At 40.1% G+C, this 21111-nt stretch overlaps 1 protein-coding gene across 8 annotated transcripts in view; it reads right to left on the bottom strand.

Annotated features, from left to right (window-relative positions):
* Window positions 1–21111, bottom strand: part of PPEF1 (protein phosphatase with EF-hand domain 1) — a 140186-nt gene that overhangs the window by 1104 nt on the left and 117971 nt on the right. For all 8 annotated transcript variants that reach the window (XM_021080644.1, XM_021080646.1, XM_021080645.1 and 5 more), the window contains 5 exons: window positions 17553–17738; window positions 15615–15757; window positions 11178–11284; window positions 2340–2503; window positions 1216–1300 (listed from right to left, as the gene is read on the bottom strand). In XM_021080644.1, coding sequence (XP_020936303.1) covers window positions 1216–1300; window positions 2340–2503; window positions 11178–11284; window positions 15615–15757; window positions 17553–17738 — 685 coding nt within the window. The remainder of the gene's footprint in view (window positions 1–1215; window positions 1301–2339; window positions 2504–11177; window positions 11285–15614; window positions 15758–17552; window positions 17739–21111) is intronic.

Genomic DNA, 21111 nt, shown 5'->3' with positions numbered 1-21111 from the left:
AGGGAGAGGCATACTGAGTGAAACGAGTCAGAAAGACAAAGACAAATACCATATGATATCACTTATAACTGGAATCTAACATCCAGCACAAATGAACATCTCCACCGAAAAGAAAATCATGGACTTGGAGAAGAGACTTGTGGCTGCCTGATGGGAGGGGGAGGGAGTGGGAGGGATCGGGAGCTTGGGCTTATCAGACACAACTTGGAATAGATTTACAAGGAGATCCTGCTGAGTAGCATTGAGAACTATGTCTAGATACTCACATTGCAACAGAACAAAGGTATACATGTAAGGATAACTTGATCCCCTGCTGTACAGTGGCAAAAATAAATTATAATAAATAAAATAAATAAATAAAATAAAAGCTAAGGGAGAGGGACATCTGAGCAGAGAGAGGATTAACCCTGGGACTCAATAAAAGAGGACAGCAAACAATGGCTCTGCCATTTTCTATAGGAAATAATTGACATTGGGGTTTTGATTACTGATTTTTTTTTGGTATTCAGTAGTCTCTGCAGTTGGGGATTAGCGGATGACTTTTTTTAAAGTTTGAAAATTATGCATCAAAGCTAAGCAGAAATGAGTTTTCATAGCCCTCAGTACCAAATCCAGAATGAGAACTCTAGGAATGATTTTTATTGCCAGGAATAACTATGATTTTTAAATGGACAATGAATTTATCTTTTCAAAATCTGTGCTGGTGATTTAGAAAAGGAGCTATTCTTGTCTGACTAATGGATACATAAGCCTATACCATATGGATTTAAACAGAGAGTCTGTGGCCAAATTAGAACAATATTCAACATGAGTTTATCCCCACCCCCACCCATGCATTAAATCAAGTCTGGATGAAGAATCTGACAGACGAAAACAGAGTTCTGGGAGTTCCCATTGCAGCTCAGTGGAAACAAACCAGAATAGTATCCGTGAAGAAGCTGGTTCGATCCCTGGCCCCCTTCAGTGGGTTAAGGATTCAGCGTTGCTTCGAGCTGTGGTGTGGGTTCGCAGGTGCGGTTCAGATCTGGCGTTGCTCTGGCTGTGATGTACGCCAGCAGCTATAGCTCTCATTTGACCCCTAGCCTGGGAATTTCCATATGCCCCACACATGCCCCCCCCCCCAAAAGAAAGAAAGAAAGAAAATAGAGTTCTGGTTTCAGAGAAACAGACTAGCTTTGTTTTCTACTGCTACTGAACTAATCAAGGTGAATTTACCTGAGTGATCAGAGTCAATGATATTAAAAATGATTTGCAGGTCAGATCGGTATCTGTACACTGTTTCAATTAGAGAAGACTGAACCTAAAAGAGATGTTTAAGTGTTAAAACATTTAGAATTAATAACAGATCAATTTCAGTGAAACACACAATGTGGTCACCAATTCAAAGAATGCGATTTAGATAGAAATATGAGAAGGCGGGCCCTCCTGGGAGGCCCAGCCCTCTTAAATCAGCTAAAAGACCATGCTCTCGTGTTCTGTAGCGCCTGCAGTCTCTCTTCCTCTGGGGGTTGGGCCAAAGCACATCTGAAAGCAGCAAATAACAACAGGCAACAGGTACTGACTACACCTGTGTGCCAGGCTCTGCGCTGAAAGCTCCTCCGTATTCTTTCACTCCGTCCTCAATGACAACCCCAAAGAACACAACTGCAATTGGCCCATTTTACAGACTGGAAAACAGAAAGGTAAAGTTTCCCAAGGTTCTGGCAGCTGTTAAGTGGCATTTGAATCTTCGCCTGAGGCCGAGGCCTATGACCTTAGTCAACCACGGTAAACAGACTCTCAAGGGCAGCCAGAAGCCTTCTTCCTGGAGTTACCTCAGTCTCCCAGCTGCGCTTCCCTCCTCTCTGCTAAACTTTTCATCTCCCCTGGAAACAGTCACCCAGCATGTGCCCCCACTGTTATAATTGCTGATGGGCTGTTCAGCAGTAAGTACTGTGGGGGGAGGGGGTTCCGACAACTCTCCCTGGGGCAGTCAGTAGGTCTAGACTTCTTGACAGTTAATGGCAGTATGCTGAGTACTTTAAAGGGTACATTATATGAAGGAATGTATGTCACATCTGCCCTTCTGCTGGACAGCACGTGAGAATCAGCTGCTGGACACAGATTTGCTTGCAGAAGCTTTTCCTTCCTTTTCCTTTGAGCCTGTCTTAGAACGTACAGATTTCCTGAACAGATCACAAGGTACCTGGGACATCCCCCTGAGGCCTTTCCTAGGACTGCCATGCCCATGCCCCAGAGGAGGCTACCACCAACTTTTCAAAGGACAAAGGAACTCTCATAAGCTGTACAAAGGGTGTTTGGCTCCAGCCAGGTTTTAGCCAGAACTGTGTTTCACTTGCCTCTTTCACAGGTTTTTGAATGTGCAGATCCTGGAAGGTGGACATGTAGTCAATGTTGCCATCTTTGTCTGTGGTCACCAGATGCGAACTCAGCGATCTCCATGGTAAATTCAATCCCAAAACGTTCTCCATGGAAAAAGCCCACTGGCCCATAGAGAGTTTTCCTAACAACAACAAAGCCCATATAAATGGTTGATAATTTGATAAAGAAATGCAGCCTTCCCGGTGGAGTCAGCACACAGCCTGGGGTTTTGAGGCTGGGGTGTCTCTGCTGGCCTTTATGACCTGCCCTTACCAGGCTCCATGGCTCTGGGGGAGGAATGTCTAAAGAAAGCCTTTGGGGTCCACAGGTCTTTCCTTTACTGTGATGAGTACGCACTCAGACTTTGGGCGTGTTGGGTTTTTTTTTTCTTTTCTTCTGATTAACAAAGTAAGATATGCTTATAACAGAAGATTTAAAACCACAAAAGGATCTAAAGGATAAAAGATTACTTTTATTTTAATATTTGGGCATATTGTTCATGCCTCATTTTCCCAGGTAATATTCTTTCATTCCCTAATATTTTATGTAGTTTTTAAAATATAAACACCTTTACTTTTTCTGATTATTAAAGATATGCTCATTTGAAAGGATTCTGAATAAACAGAAAATTATTGTTTCTAGTGTTTTTTCTATGTATATAAACATGTATATAGATACATGTATAGATATTTTATCTTTCTTAAAGCCAAATATACATTATACCATATGTTTTATATATGTGTATTACATATGGCAACACACACAAAGATATATATGTATTTATATTAATTCTAACCTGATTTTTACTTAGAATAAATCATGGACATCCATATATTTTTTATTTAATTTTTTTGTCTTTTTAGGGCCGCATCAGCAGCATATGGAGATTCCCAGGCTAGGGGTCAAATCAGAGCTACAGCTGCCGGCCTACACCACAGTCACAGCAACACAGGATCCGAGCCACGTCTGTGACCTATACCACAGCTCACGGCAATGCCAGATCCCTGACCCACTGAGCAAAGCCAGAGATTGAACCCACATCCTCATGGATACTAGTTGGACTCTTTACCGCTGAGCCACAGTGGGAACTCCCATCTATGTTGATAAACGTAGGTCTATATAATTGTTTCAATGGCTCTGAAAGTAGCCCATTACGTTCTTAGGATCATTCCCAGAAGTGAAATTGCTGGATCAAAGGGTATGCACATTTTTAAGGCTTTTGATATGTATTCTCAAACTACTTTCAAGTAAGCGTAGCTATTTTCCACTCCCACCAAGATCACTTCCCACACTCTTACCTGCTAAGAACAGAATTCTTTTTTTTTTTTAACTGAAGTTTAACACATAAGGAAAATTCACAAAACAAATACAGAACTCAGTAAATTTTCACAAAAGAGATTCTTATGCAACCACAACCAAGAACAAGAAACAGAATACTGTCAATAACCAAAAGCCCCCCTTGTGGCCACTCATACTTACTATGACCTCCCACTTTCCCAAGGGGAGCGGCTCTATTGACTGCTAACACTGTAGTTTACCTTCTGCCTTTTTCAATCGATATACACAGTAGAAATATAAATATATACAAATGACATGATATATAGTATAAATATAAATACAACATATACACAGTATATATTTGTATATTGATAATTATATGAATTATACACAATAAATATTATGTATTATTTATATATAAATATATACAACTATATATTTTGGGAGAAGTCTGGCTTCTTTTGCTTAACACTCAGTTCATGAGATTCAGTCGTGTTGTTCCATTTAGTTATACTGTCTTCATGTTCACTGATGTATAGCATTCCACACATTCACAATTTTTATATTCACAATTTTATTCATATATATATACCCATTCCACTGAGGTGGACAGTGGGTTATCTCCAGTTGGAGGCTATTACAAACAGTGCTAAGAACATTCTGTACATGCCCCTTTGATGCATTAAACCCACAGCTCAACTGGGGGAGAATTTACATCTTGAGAACGTTGGTCCTTGAACATTAGTAATATCCACCCATGCATTTCACTCCTTTATATTTTTCCTTACTGATATTTTAGAAACCCCACACATTTTCAGTTGATGTCTTCCTTGGTATCTGATCATCTACTGTGAGTGATATCTTTTATAATTTTTAAGAGTTAATGGCTCCTGGGAGTTCCCGTCGTGGCGCAGTGGTTAACAAATCCGACTAGGAACCATGAGGTTGCGGGTTTGATCCCTGCCCTTGCTCAGTGGGTTAAGGATCTGGCGTTGCCGTGAGCTGTGGTGTAGGTCACAGACGAGGCTCAGATCTGGCGTTGCTGTGGCTGTGGTGTAGGCTGGCAGCTACAGCTCCAATTTGACCCCTAGCCTGGGAACCTCCATATGCTACGGGAGCGGCCCAAGAAATGGCAAAAAGACAAAAAAAAAAAAAAAGAGTTAATGGCTCCCTATACCAGTTATCAATTTATTTCCACTCACTTCCAAATCTACCCTTTTTTGCCCTGTTTTGAAGCTGAACCTTGTAAACATTTCTCCTTCGGCAGCTAGCCTAACTTTAGGCTTTGCCAGCAGAGGGTGCAGGAAGAAGGCTCTGAGACGTAGCAGAAGAAATGGTTCTGGTGTACTTGGCTTCTTGCTCCTACAGCAGGCATGGTTATCAGAGGGGTGCGAGAAATGCAGTGGCACGCACTCTAGGGAATTTCACAGACATCACAGTGGGTGGTTCCCTTGGCAGCAGTTTGTGGGAAACACAGTGGTGCACGGCCCGAAGAGAGTTTTGATGGCAGCACAGTGGGGAGCTCCATTCTCTCCAGTCCTGGCCCACTAGCTACACGATCAACTCTGACCTGAGACACCTCCACGAACTTCTGCCCCATCCAGTGGGCCACAGTCGCACCCTCTCCAATGAGGTCTGAATCTTAGCCTTGGTTGGAAACAGGGGACTCTTCCTTTCAGAGTTTGTTTGTTCCTTGCAGGAGTACCCTCTCTCGGATTTGGAGAGAGTAGCTGTTCTCTACACTTGTTGTTCTTGTATTCTTTAGAATCTCCTTTATTCCTATTAGTAAGTAAGCACCTTTTACTAGTTACTAATTGTTTGTATTGTTTCCTTGTTCAAATTACTGATGCTTCCATCTCCTGAATAGATTCTATTATATGGAAATGCAATCAATGTGTTTACTGACACTGTTGAGGTTCTCCAACTTGCTAAATTCACTTATTAATTTTCTGTGATTTGGGTTTTCTATATACTCAATCATGTCTACACATAGTGACATTTTATTTCTTCTTTCTGATTTTTACCATTTTATTTAACTTGCCTTATTATACTGGCTAGCATCCCCAGTACAAAGCCGAACAAAGTCTTGAGAGCAAACATATGTATTAGTTTTCTATCACTGCTGTAACAAATTACCACAGATGTCATGGTGTAAAATAACACAGATTTATTCTCTTACAGTTCTGGAGGTTGGAAGTACAAAATCAGTCTCACTGGACCCAAGTCGAGTGCCAGTAGGGCCGGTTCCCTCTGGAGGGAGGATCTGTTGCCTTGCCCCTTTTGGCTTCTAATGGCTGCCTCTATTCCTTAGCTTGGGGCACTTCCTCCATTTTCAAAGTGCATTATTTCAATATCTGCTTCCATCATCATGCCACATTCTCCTCTGACTCTGACTCCTCCTATGTCCCACTTGCAGAAACCATTATATCAGACCCACCTAGATAACCCACCTAGACCCGCCCTCCTCAGGTCAAGATCCTTAACTCAATCACATCTGCAAAGTCCCTTTTACCATATAAAGTAACAGTCACAGATTTCTGGGAATTAGGATGTGGACACATTAAGGGGAGGGGAATTATTCGGCTTATCACAGCATCCTTCCCTCATTCCCAATCTTAAAAGGAAAGGTTTCAACATCTCTCCATGAGGTATGCTATTTTCTATAGGCTTTTCTATAATCCTTTATGAGATTACAGAAGTTTATTTCCATTTTTAGCTTTCTAAAAATTTTTAAACCCATGAAACCAGGGTGAAATACATCAAACAAGTTTTTCCTTGAGAGAATGCTATGACTTCATGTTTTGTGAGGTGGTGAATTACACTGATTTTCAAATGCTAAAACAACCTAGAATTCCTAGCATTCCTAGAAGAAACTAAATTCTGTTGTGATACATTAATCTTTTGCTCTTACTTCATCTAGGATTTTTTTCATCTAAGTGTATGTGTGATATTAGCCTTGAATTTTCCTTTCCCAAAATGTTCTCGTTAGTTTTTGATATTAAAGTTAGGCTGACCTCCTAAAATCATCTTGAAAGTCTTCCCTCTATTTCCATTCTCTAGACGAGTCTGTGTAACATGAGTTTCATTTCCTTCTCAAAGGTAATGTTGTGTTGACTAATGAAGTTATTTGAGCTCAGAGCTTTCTTTGTGGAAAGTTTCAAAATTTCAGATCTAATTTCCTTAATAGTTACAATATTGTTCAGACTTCCTATTTCTGTTTGTGTTAGTTTTGTTAAGAGTATGTTTGTGTGTACATATATATTTTAGGGATGCTTCCATTTAATCTAAAGTTTCCACTCATTAGCATAAGGATTTTCATAGTATATCTGATGATTTTTTTTTTTTTTGGCTACACCCACAGCGTATGGAAGTTCCCAGGCCTGGGATCAAACCTACACCACAGCAGTGACCCAAGTTGCTGCGGTGACAAAACCGGATCCTCAACCTACTGCACCATTAGAGAATGCCGCGATGATTTTTTAATATTTGTAAATCTGTATTGATGGCCCCCCTTTCAATTCTGGCATCAGTTATTTGGTCTCTCTTTCTCTCCTTAAAAGGGTTTTATCAACAATTTCTTCAGGTGCAACAGGATCTATGGCATTTCTGCAGTGCCAAGACATGGATTCAATCCCTGGCCTGGCACAACGGGTTAAAGGATCTGGCGTTGCTGCTGGTCACAACTGTGGCTTGGACCTGATCCATGGCCCTGGAACACTATATGCCTCAGGGCAGCCAAAAAAAAGAAAAAAAAAAAAAATTTCTTTGAAGGACCACTTTTTAAAAATTTGTTGATCACAGCTTTCTCTTTTAAAATATATACATTTACGGCCATCCATGCCTCTCTAATTTGCATCCCATAAGTTTTGGCATATTATAGTTTTTATTCAATTTCAGCATTCTAATTCTACTGTGATTTTATCTTTGATTCATGGATTATTTAGACGTGTATTTCTCATTTCCAAGTGCAAGGAGATTTTCTAGCTACCTTATGTTATTGAGCGATAGCTCAGTTTGCTATGTCAGAGAATGTATTCTATATGTTTCCAATACAGTATTTGTTGAGATTTGCTTTATGTTCCAGTTAATGTTCAACTTTTGTAAATGTTCCATTTGTGCTTGACTAGAATGTGTATTCTGTAATGTTGGATGCAGAGCTCTCTATATATGCCTTTTAGGGACAGTTTGCTCACCTTTTTGTTTATTCTTTCGGTTCCTGAGAGGAAAGTGTTAAAATCTCCCACTATGATCATAGATTTTTATACTTCTACTTGGTTCAGTCCATTTTTGTTTTACATATTTTTGAAGGAGGCTTTATTAATAAGTGCATGCACATTTAGAATGGATTCAATTGGAAAACTGAATATTTTACCATTATAAAGTATCCTTTTATATTTCAAGTAATAGATATCTCCTTGAGGTCTACTTTGTCTGATATTATAGAGATGTTCCCACTTTGTTTTTGTTAGTATTTTCATGTATCTTTTTCTAAACTTTGTTTTCATTAAAATTGGGTTATATCCCAATAAATCTATCATAAGTTTAGGATATCATAAGTAAAAAATGCATTTAATATAGCTAACCTATTAAACAGCATAGCTCAGGCTACCCTACCTTAAATGTGCTGAGAACACTTCTATTAGCCTACAGTTGAGCAAAATCATCTAACATAAAGCCTGTTTTACAGTCAAGTGTTGAATATCTCATGTAATTTACCGAATACTGTGCTGAAAGTGAAAAAGAGACTGGCTGTGTGGGTACAGAATGGTTGTTAAGTGTATTGGTTGTTTACCCCTGTGATCTTGTGGCTGACTGTGAGCTGTGGGCTCACTGCCACTGCCTGGCATCATGAGAGAGCACTGTACCGCATATTGCTAGCGTGGGTAAAGATCAAAATTCAAAATGTGAAGTATGGTTTCTACTCAGTGCATATGGCTTTCACACCCTTTTAAAGTTGAAAAATCCTAGGTCAAACCATCATAAACTGGGAACTATCTGTATATAAGATTCCACTGCCTACTGGCTTCCACTGCAACATTGAGAAGTCTCATGTCATTCTAATAGTCTTTGTAGCCATATGTTTCCTCTGCCTACTATTAAGATCTTCTCAGAGTTCCCTGGTGGCTCAGCAGGTTAAAGATCCAATGTTGTCACTGCTGTGGCTCGTGTTTGATCCCTGGCCCTAGAACTTCTGCATGCCATAGGCATGGCCAAAAAAAAAAAAAAAAAAGAGATTTTTTTCTTTGCTATTGGTGCTTTGCGGTTTTACCACAAGTTTGTGTAAGTGTGAATTAATTTTATTTATCCTATTTGAGAATCATTGTTCCTCTTTACCTGTGAATTTGAGTCATCATTTCTGGAAAAGTCTCAGCCATCATCATGCCAAATATATTCTCTCTTACATTTTCTCTTCCTGGAACCCTGATTAAGCATATGTTAAACTTCCTCATTTTACTATCCATAACTCTTAATCTTTCTAATTCTTTTTTTAAGCAGTGTCTAATCTTCTGTTTAACCCACACATTATGTTTTTAACAAATTGTTTTTATATCTATATAAAATTAAAATGGGTCTTCTTTATTTTTTTATGTCCACGCCTGCTACATATGGAAGTTCCTGGGCCAGGGACTGAGTCTCAGCTGCAATTGTGGTAACACTGGATCCTTTAACTCGCTGTGCCAGGTCAGAGATTGAACCCTTGCCTCCACGGTGATCTAAGGGACCGAAGTCGGATTCAGTGGGAACTCCAAAATGGTTCTTCTTTTTTTAAATTAGAGTTGATTTACAATGTTCTGTCAATTTCTGCTATACAGCAAAGTGACCCAGTTATACATACATTCTTTTTCTCATATTCTATCATGTTATATCAGAAGTGATTGGGTTTAGTTCCCTGTGCTATACAATAGGACCTCATTGCTTATCCACTCCAAATGCAATAGTTAGCATCTGCTAACCCCAAACTCCCCATCCATTCCCCTACATCCCCCCACCCCCACTTGGCAACCACAAGTCTGTTCTCCATGTCTGGGAGACTATTTCTGTTCTGTAGATAAGTTGATCTGGGCCATATTTTAGATTCCACATATAAGTGATATCACATGGTATTTGTCTTCCTCTTTCTGACTTCACTTCGTGTGAGAGTCTCTAGTTCCCTCCATGTTGCTACAAACTGCATTATTTTGTTCTTTTTTATGGCTGAGTAGTATTCCATTGTGTTTATTTATCACATCTTCTTAATCTGTTCATCTGTCGATGAACATTTAGGTTGTTTCCATGTCGTGGCTATTGCGAATAGTGCTGCAATGAACATAGGGTGCATGTATCTTTTTGAATGAAAGTTTTGTCCAGCTATATGCCCAAGAGTGGGATTGCTGTGCCATATGATAGTTCTATATTTAGTTTTCTGAGGAACCTCCATACTGTTTTCCATAGTGGTTGTACTGATGTACATTCCCACCCATAGCGTAGTAGGGCTCCCTTTTTTCCACATCCTCTCCAGCATTTGCTATTTGTAGACTTATTAATGATGGCCATTCTGACTGGCTGGAGGTGGTACCTCAGTGTAGTTCTGATTTGCATTTCTCTAATAATTAATGATGTTGATCATTTTTTCATGTGCCTATTGGCCATCTGTATGTCTTCTTTGGAGACAAACTGGTTCTTCTTTAAATCATTTTCAAAGGAATGTTTGCGATTCCATCTTTCATTTCTTAAACATTTTCTTTCTTAGTAATTTTTTATTTTGTATTTGATAATTCCAATATCTGAGGTCCTTGGGAAACTAAATCTCTTGCTTATTGTTTCTGCTTATTCTCACTCATAGTAGCTTGTCTCCTTGTTTATTTGGTGATCTTTGGCTGTGAGCCCATGTTAGTTGATCTTAATCTCTGGATATACTAGTGGACAAAATTAGGGATGCTTCCCATGAAGATGGATTTGCATTTGCCTGCCAGGAGTCAGGGGCATTATAGACCTAGGACTATTTTAGCCACTTTGAGGGTCTAGGCTTAATGTTGGAAGTCTCGAATTCAGCTTATCTATCTTTCTCCCATCCTATGGATTAGTCTCAGGATTGACTGCTATACTAATATTGGCATTTTCCCCGGGACAATCTAGCCTTTTGTGCTTGCTTGCTGCTCCATGATCCTATATTTGGTTTCAAAAATTCTTTAATGGGGAGAGGAAATGCAGCCTAGAGATTTATCTTACTTACTGTGAGGACAGCAAATGCATTAGAAGTCTGTATCCTTTAGAATCTAGCTCTTTCTTAAATAGGAGGGCCTTCTAGAGTATCTAGTCTGAGATGATACTACCTGAAGTCTAATTAAGGGTTGTTGTTTTTTTAAGTGGAAAGAAGCTTACTGAAAAGGAGAAGTATGCTTTTTTCTAAGCATAAAATGGATTATATTTATTTTTATCTCTATCATTCCTGGCTGGTAAAGTATAAAACTGTAATCTTAAAGAAGCAAAGAAAATTAAAGCACATTTGTATGTAACCTGATATGTTATAAAATGGTAAGCATTACATAATTTTTTACCTGATTTATTGCGGTCTTGAAGCTGGAAAGCACGAATGAGGTCAGTTTTTCGTGAAATCATTCTCTCTTTTAACATCCTGATGGCACTACTTTCAATAGCATTCACCCTATATTAAGAAAACAATTATTAGGTGAAAGTTACATAAATCACCCTGTTCTGTTTCTTTTCCTTTCTTTTTTTCTTCTCTCTCTCTTTTTTTTTTTTTTAGGGCCGCACCCACAACATATGGAAGTTCTCAGGCTAGGGGTCCAATCAGAGCTATAGCTGCTGGCCTATGCCACAGCCACTGCAATGCCGGATCCGAGCCGTGTATGCGACCTACACCACAGCTCACAGCAATGCAGGTCCTTAACCCACTGAACGGGGTCAGGGACTGAATCTCGGTCCTCATGGATACTAGTCAGGTTCGTTACCCCTGAGCCACAACGGCAACTCCTTCTGTTTCATTTTAACATGCTTTGTTGCCACGTACCAGTTTCTACATTAATTGAATTACCTAACTTCACACATAACATATTACTAAGTGGTGAATGTGTTTATACCGTATTTGTGTGCCTGTTTTGTGAAATTTTAAAAGTATACCACTGGTGGGTTTTTTTTTTTTTTTTTCTTCCAAAGATTCACATGAATAACTAGTGTCTGAGAACATCCAAGACAAGAAGGAAAATAAAGAGGGACTTGCTATAGCAGATACTGGAATGAGCTTGAAAGTTACTTAAACAAAACAGCAGGTATTGACATAAGAGAAGACAGATACATACATGAGTAGAATATAATAGAAATTTCATAAATATAGTGAACTATATATGAGAACAATATGTATGACAAAGGAGGTGTTAAAATTCAGTAGAAAAGGCCAATTTTAAAAAATGGTGCTAGCTTAATTAACTAAATGTCTGGATCTGCCTCAGACCACTTATAAAAATAAATTCAAAATAAAGGAGAAACAGAGAAACAGAGTACTTATGAGTCACATACCTCCCAAAACAAGCAACATGGCAGATGTAAATTCAACCATATCAGTAATAACACTGTATGTGAATGGATTAAATAAATAAAAATGCAGAACTTGTGAGACTGGATTAAAAAACCAAGATTTAACTATATGTTGTCTACAAGAGACACACAAAGATGCAAAGAGTTTGAAGGAAAAAGGAATACCATGCAAACAGCAACCATAGTTACACTGGCCATACTAACAGGAGATAAAATAGACTTTAAAACAAAAGCTGTTACTAGAGATAAAGAGAGATTTTATAATCATAAAAGAACCAGTCAGTCAAGAGGAAAAGAAAAAACAATTATTAAAAAAAAATATATGAACCTAAAAACAGAGCCCAAAACTACATGAAGCAAAAACTGACAGAATTGAGGGGGGAAACAGACAATTCAACAATAATCATTGGGGACTTCAATAATCTACTTTTAATAACAGAAAGAACAACTGGGATATAAGAACAGAAAGGACAGAAAAGACTTGAACAGCACTATAAACCAACTAGCGCTAACAGATCTGTATAAAATACTCCACCTAACAACAGCCAATATTCTTCCAAAGCACATATGGAACATTCTCCACAATAGAACTTATGTTAGGCCATAACATAAATCTCAATAGATTTAAAATGATTAAAACCATACAAAATATATTTTATGACTACAAAAAAATAAATTAGAAATTAATAACAAATAAAGTGGGAAAAATCACAAATGTGAGGAAATTAAGCAACACAACCTAAATAAGCAACAGGTCAAAGAAAATCATAATAGAAATAAAAAATACTTTAATAGAAATAAAAAATACTTGAAAATGAATGAAAATGTATAGGCAACATGCTAAAACATATGAGATGCAACTAAAGCAGTGCTTAGAGGAAAATTTATACCTATAAATGCCTATATTAAAAAAGAAAAATATCAAATAAATAACATAACGTCTATCTTTAAAAACTAGAAAAAAATAGAGTAAACTAAAACCTGAAGCAAACACAAGGATGGAAATAATAAAGAATAGAGGAGAAGTAAATGAGATAGAGAAATAAAAAACAACAGAGAAAGTCAACAAAAAATGGTTCTTTGAAAAGATCAATAAAATTTACAAACTTTTAGCTAGACTGGCCAAAAAAAAGAAGACCCAAATTTCTATAATCAAATCAAATCAGAAAAATCAAAATGAAAGAGGAGTAATCACATCTGACCTTACAGAAATAAAAAGGATCATAAGGGACTACTATGAACAACTGTACACCAAAAATTAGATAACCTAGATGAAGCAAACAAATGCCTATAAAGTTACAAACTGTCAAAAGCGGCCCAAGAAATAGCAAAAAGACCAAAAAAAAAAAAAAATTAAGAAGGGTAATAATATCTGAGACTAATGAGGATGTGGAGAAATTGATATATTGTTCTCTACACCGTTAACTGTTGCAACTCTTTTGGAGTATCTAGCAAAATTTTAAACATATAAATCTCACATTTTTGAAATCTTATATTAAAAAAAGCACTCAAAACTTACAGATTTTATATATATATATAAATATATATGCACACACACATAGGAATGTTTATTATAGTATTACTTTTTAAGTACAAAACCCTAGAAACAATCTGGATGGCCATCAATTGAATAATATTTAGTTATCCATAATTGTTATGGTATATGTATACTACAGAATAGTATGTACCTACTAGAAAAAGTGAGTTAGGTCTATATGTACTAACTTGGAATGATGTTCACAACACAACCCATAGGAAAAGAGTCAGTTGTAGAAGAGTGTGCAGTATGATTCTATCTTTTGTAAAGATAAAAAAAAAAAATGTATGTTGTTCACTGCCTTTCTCCTCTCACTGGGATATGCTTTGGTGAGGGAAAAGACTTTTTCCTCTTTTATATTTATTTAGTTAGTTAGATCTGCACCCACGGCATGTGGACGCTCCCAGGCTAGGGGTCGAATCGGAGCTGTAACCGCCGGCCGACACCGCAGCCACAGCAACGCCAGATCTGAGCTGCCTCTGCAACGTTCACCACAGCTCATAGCAATGCTGGATCCTTAACCCACTGAGTGAGGCCAGGGATCGAACCCACGTCGTCATGGATCCCAGTGGGGTTCATTAACCACTGAGCCACGACAGGAACTCCTTGCCTCTTTTGTTTACTGCAATACCACTTGTGCCTAGAACAGTGCCTGACACACAGCAGGTCCTCAACATTTTAAAAATTCAATGAATGAGTAATTGCTTGTCTATTTTTGTAGGAGCAAGGCGAAGAGGATGGAAGGGTTCCTTCCAGGCTATAATTTCAGTTGCCTCTGGGGAAAAGAATTACTGAGAAGTCATAGGAGGGAAGATCATTGATATTTTCTATATATACCTTAGTTTTGTCTCACTTACTAACAGTAAACATTTTCATTTTATAATAAAAAATACTGGAGTTCCTGTCGTGGCACAGCAGAAACGAATCCGACTAGGAACCATGAGGTTGCAGGTTCGATCCCTGGCCTCGCTCAGTGGGTTAAGCATCCGGCGTTGCCGTGAGCTGTGGTGAAGGTCACAGATTCGGCTCAGATCTGGCGTTGCTGTGGCTGTGGCGTAGGCTGGGAGCTGTAGCTCCGATTCGACCCCTAGCCTGGGAACCTCCATATGAGGTAGGTGCAGCCCTCAAAAGACGAAAGACCAAAAAAAAAAAAAAAAAAAAAAAAAAAAATCAAAAAACTAAAAAGATAATGTCAAAGGGAGAAAAGAAAGATAAGCTATGAATGCCACCCCATGGAGAGACACTCAACTCTTGGCATATACACTTCCGGGTAGAGAAGAGACAAAGAGGCAAGAGCAGACCGGGCTGACTGGGGACAGAGAAGGTTGGAGGTTACAGGACCAGGTGGGTACAGAGAACTTCCTTCCTTACATTCAGTTAGGGACTATTCGTGGATGCTGACTGCTTTATCTAACAAAGAGATGTATAATGGAGTTCCTGTCTTGGCTCAGCAGTAACGAACTCGACTTGGATCCAGAAGGGTGTGGGTTCAATCCCTAGCCTCATACAGTGGGTTAAGGATCTAGCGTTACCATGACCTATGGTGTAGGTCAAAGATGCAGCTCAGATCCCGAGTTGCTGTGGCTGTGGTGGAGGCCAGCAGCTGTAGCTCTAATTGGACCCCTAGTCTGGGAACCTCCATAGGCTGCAGTGCGGCCCTTAAAAAAAAAAAAAAAAAAAGAGAGAGAGAGAGAGAGAGATGTACACATTGAAAACTGCTACTCTGGTTTCCAATATGAGCACAGTCACTGCTTAGTTTCTGGAACTCTTTCCATGTTGTTTACACCAATGAGTGACCAATAAAGTAGTTTTTATCACTCTGGTGATTGCTCTTCGACACACTAGGATGGATCTCCTTGGCCACCAGTACCAGAAGTCAGAAACCTCCTTAGAGCATACACACCTTTGGTAAAGAGGCCTCAAGCACGTTGCCCTAGTTACTTGGTACTGGAAGAATCGGGGGGTTGTACCAGAACTCATTCTGATGTAAGCTCCTCGATTGCTTCCTTCTTCATAATAATTAGATGCAGAAAATACAGTGATAACCTGGTGAAAGAAAAACAGCGTCAGGTTCGCACAGAGTTGGTTCTCAAAAGATCCTTCTGTAAAATCAGAAACAGCTCCATTCTTAAAAAGCAAAAATCAAAGTTCAAAATCCACATAAATTATCCAAGTCTGATGGGATTTCCTGTGATTCTATCAAAGAGAAACAAGGCTTTTGAATCAGTGTCTCCAGGAGTACTAACTTCTAGCCACTCATCCCCACAGTGCATGGCCTTGCAATCCTGTGAACAATTTTAGTTCCATACCTTAGAATCCTCCCTAATGCTCGGTTTTGCAAATTCTAATTTTGCAAGGGGGTAATAAAGCCTTTATTTTCCTCCCTTGTGATATTCGAGCATTCAAAATAAAACCTGTCTAGTATCACAGTGCCTGTAGCTGACTGCTTTAGAGGGCTCAGACCCGCCCAACACACACACACACACACACAAACTAGTGCTTTAAGGTCACAGAAAGTGTGGCTAGATATGGGCCCAGACCACTCTGCTGGGAAGGAACCATGCCTGGGGGCTTGGAGGAGGATGGGAGGGTAATACTTCTCAGTGACAGGAAACCTGGTTGAGGCCCCGTCTTGCCCTAATAAGTATGTCACTTCACACAAGCCACTGCTATTTTCTCTCTGCTTCCTTATTACAAAGAAACCCAAAATAATACCTGCTTTAACCATCTGGCATTGTTAGTATGAACCTCCAATGAACTAACAGTTTTAAAAAGTGAAAGTGTTGAAATAGAAGAAGGAAAGCCCACACAATATGGTATTCCATTTTTTTTCTGGCCGTGCCTGTAGCATGTGGAAGTTCCCTGGGCCAGAGATCAAACCCACACCACAGCTGTAACCAGAGCCACAGCAGTCAACATTGGATCCTTAACCCACTGGGCCACAAGGGAACTCCTGGTATTCCTTTTTTTTTTTTTTTTTTAAGGGCCGCACTGCGGCATATGGAGGTTCCCAGGCTGGGGGTCCAAGTGGAGCTACAGCTGCTAGCCAATACCACAGCCACAGCAACATGGGATCCAAGCCGAATCTGCGACCTACACCATAGCTCACGGCAACGCCAGATCCTTAACCCACGGAGCGAGGCCAGGGATTGAACCCACAACCTCATGGTTCCTCGTCAGATTCGTTTCCACTGTGCCACAACAGGAACTCCCTGGTATTCTTTTTAATTACTGCAGTTCCCTATGAGAAATGGGGGCATCCCAGGACAACTCGGGACAAGAAACCAGCTCCTCAGACCTCATCTCTCCAGCCTCTCAGACACCAGTGAAGAAGTGCAACACCTTCCACTTTAATGGCTGCAGTGAAACTGCCTATGAGGGACTTGCTATCAATCACCTATTCAGTAAGTGAAAGCAAGTGTGTTTTATGGTTGTGCTCTGCACAGGGAAAGTGCAATGGGTGAAAGAGAGCAAGCTGGATTCACGGCTGCCTTTCTGTGCTGGGTGAGGATAAGGACATTCTTTGCTTTTTTTTTTTTTGGCCACACCCACGACATGCAGAAGTTCCCAGGCCAGAAATCGAACCTGCCCCACCGCAGTGACCTGAGCCGCTGTAGTGACAATGCCATATCCTTAACCCACTGAGCACTCTTGCGGATGAGTACATTCTTAACCCCACTCCTGGAGACTCGCCTTGTGCACAGAACAAAACCTCTCCTTGTGTGTCCTTAGTGTCTAGTGTCAGAGCTTCTATCTCTGGGATTGGGGAAGATCAGGGAAATAAACCAAGTATCTCTGAGGGTGAGGGACCGTGCTGATGTCGCCAACACTGTCAGCTTACCTTCCCATCATGGCAGATCTCATACCCTTCGGGCTTACATTCATGAGACCTAACGAGCATCTTCAGCTGGTATTTATTAAGAATCTTGGAGGTAATATCTGGTCCAAAATAGCAGCCCCCTCCTCGACTTGTGTTTGGGTAACAGCCTCTTTTGCCGCGGGGATCACTCCACAGGATATCCACAACCTTGAAACAACAAACCAGATTAGGCTGCCACTTACAAATCAGAGTTTATCTTTCTAGAATCCAACTTCTTTTCCAGAGATACGAACTCCAGCGATGCCAAAGTCTTACTACTTCTCATTCCTCCTTCAAAACTGTTTTGTACTCACCTCCTCCATAAATCTTTTTGAGAATAAATTTTTGGGGGCCATGCCCATGGCATGTGGAAGTTCCCAGGCCAGGGATCGAACCCATGCCACGGCAGTGACCCAAGCCACCTCAGTGACAACACCAGATCCTTAACCCGAGATGCCACAAGAGAACCTGCAGAATAATATTATTGCCCATAGCCACCACCGTGTCTTTCTGCTCATCCCCAATAACTACTGCAGCAATACTTAGTCATCATGAAGAAGCAGCCCTTGGGCTTTTTTTTTTTTTTTTTTTTTCCCTTTAAAAATCCCATCGCATTTGTTTCATAACTGCAAAATCTACAAGGTCTTTTCTCTTAAAAAGAACTTCACTGCCACATTCAAAGGAGTCAGTAGCTCCCCACAATGAACAAACATTTGGTGTTTTTAATACGTTCAAAGAGATAAGGTAGGTCTCCCAGCCGGGGTCTGGGGCCTGGTTTTTGTCCTGTTGAGTCCACAGCATGAGGAAGCCTTTTCCCCTTCACAAACACAGACAACTGTTCATCCAGGAATATCTTCTAAAGCATCTCCTTCACTTTTTGCCTCCCCTAGATAAATACATTCTCAGTTTAGCAGTACATTTGACCTGTTTCTACACTGTGGCCTCTGAAATCCACAAGCATGTGACTAGCATAACATTTCCCTTGAGGGTTGAGAGATGCACATGCAGGGTACACGACGCTCGGGACCCAAGACCCAAGTGTCTAAGAGGTTTTCGTAAAAAACTGGGGGCTCCCTATTTGTAGCTCTGATCTACATACAATGTTTCTTTACTTAAACATCTCCTGTAAGAGCTCCCGCAGCAGTACAGAAAAACTAGCTTTGTAGCTTAAGCTATGCAACTTTGAGAAGCGTCTCTGGGTCTCACGTTCCTTTGGGGCCGGATGGCTTGTAAAGAATCTCACGGTTCTAACGGACTATGATTCTAAGGTCTGTATTTTCCACATATTTCTTTGCGGGGCATGAAGAAGCATGCATTTTAAGCTGTGCCGTTATTCTAGTGGGTCCGAATCAGATCTTCAAAAGAAGAACAGAGTGGCTGTCCCACTAAAGCTGACTGGATGGTACTGAATGGGAACTAGAAATGAGCGAGGGGGAAAGACAGTGAGGTGGAGCGGACAGAAGTGGTAGGAGAGCTGCTGTGGAAGGCTGAGCGCCTCGTCAGAACCAGAGAAACCCTGTGCCAGTCACGTGCCAGACACCTGCAGATGAGGGATTTTTTGATGACTGACTGCAGTGAGAATTAAAACCACCCAAAGTAGATTCAGATCAGGAGTCTCCTTAACTCCACGGAATTCTAACGCTGGCACAGCCCTACCCTACAAATAAATACAATGGCACTCACTTTGCTGGTGTTTATGACAAAAATAACACTTTCATTAGAAACTGAGCCATATCTGGTTCTTACACCATGAATTCATGTTTAGGAGACATGATTTGACCTCTAGTGTAATGAAGGAGAAAACATAGAACATAAGATGGTGTGTTTTATAAGGAGGAAGGGGATTCAGTTTTGTTTTTTGTCTTTTTAGGGCCGCACCTGCAGCACATGGATGTTCCCAGGCTAGGGGTCGAATTGCAGCTGTGGCCACCGGCCTACACCACAGCCACGGCAACGTCAGATCTGAGCTGTGTCTGCGACCTACACCAGAGCTCACGGCAATGCTGGATCCTTAACCTACTGAGTGAGGCCAGAGACTGAACCTGCGACCTCATGGATGCTAGTCAAATTTGTTTCTGCTGAGCCACGATGGAAACTCTGGGATGTAGTTTTAAATTCTACATGAGATGCAAGTCATTTATAGCCAAAATTACCCCTGGAAAAGCTTTTAAATTACTCTTAAAGCACAGTACACATGATTTTGAATGTACAATCCTATACACTCATATGGATGTGTGAATATTTTATATATGTGATAATGTATAACATATGATAAATTAAATAAAACTAAAATTTTATACTTTTTCCTCCTTTTTGCCATATGTATACAGTCGAACTCTACATAAAGGTACATATGATGGGACTCTATTGAACTCTAATAAGCACTGGCCATGGACTTAGCTCTTCAAGTGTCACCTGTGTTGCCTTGGACAAATCACTTAACCTATTTGGGCCTTAGCTGACTCCTCAATGAAACAAGGAAGATGTAGCTAACATTCAATTTTCTTTGACTCAAAGTCACAAGGGGTATCAGTTTTATATGCGTGAGCTTCATCAGAATCATCCATTCTATGAATTCTGCATTTCTTTTCTCTGTCCAGAATTCACTCACTTGACTCCGCTGACCCAGGCTGTGACCACAAGATAGATTTAACTCTGAGGCTCACAAATGAAAAATTCAATAAAGGGCCCTTTGTTTGGTGAAACAAATTTTGCAGCAGAGGCAATCTCTTTCCTCTCAACAACATCCTCTCCTCTGAAATGCAAGGGCCTTTGGGGTGATAAGTGCATGAAAGAATAATTATTTACAACATTCTTTCCCGAAATTTTTCAAACCAAAAGTTGGAAAGGTTTTACGGAATGACAGCTTTTATATGACCTGGTCAACAAAAATCTATTTGTGTTTCCGCCTTTAAACCTCCTAAATCCAAAATAAATCCTACAAGAAGTGTCCCATGCTTGTCTACAGTTTTAAGTAATCCAGTTTCCAAAAGTGTGCTTTTAGGGGAAAGAGAATGGCTCTGGATGATGTATCTAAATGCTTTTTTTCTAAGACACTAATACTATAGATTCACTATTCTTCTGTATTTTCCCTTAGTTATTTGTCCTCCTTGCAGCTTTTGAACATGTTGTCTTAAAAGCTGTGTTCAGCCCAAACCTTCCCGCCGGGTATCTAGATTTCTTTAGATGCCTACTCCTTGTTGATCCCTCACCTCATTGGATGAGGGGAGACTAGACTAGTTCATTTCCTTCTTGAGACCACCTGTCACTCTTAAGCCATCATTCCCTTTTTAAAAAGAGCATGCATAGACCTGGGCTCTAATACTGCTTTATCATTCAGTGACTAGCCAAGTGACTGCAGAAAAGCCATTTCAGTTTTGGGAGCCTTCTCAATAAAGCTGACTCCCCTATTTAAAATTGCAACTCTGGGAGTTCCCGTCGTGGCGCAGTGGTTAACGAATCCGACTGGGAACCATGAGGTTGCAGGTTCGATCCCTGCCCTTGCTCAGTGGGTTAACGATCCGGCGTTGCCATGAGCTGT

This window comes from Sus scrofa, chromosome X (genome assembly GCF_000003025.6).
Source record: "Sus scrofa isolate TJ Tabasco breed Duroc chromosome X, Sscrofa11.1, whole genome shotgun sequence".
In the NCBI taxonomy this organism is placed as follows: domain Eukaryota; kingdom Metazoa; phylum Chordata; class Mammalia; order Artiodactyla; family Suidae; genus Sus; species Sus scrofa.
The sequence above is the reverse complement of the archived record's forward strand: the minus strand, read 5'-3'. Positions and strand labels throughout refer to the sequence as shown.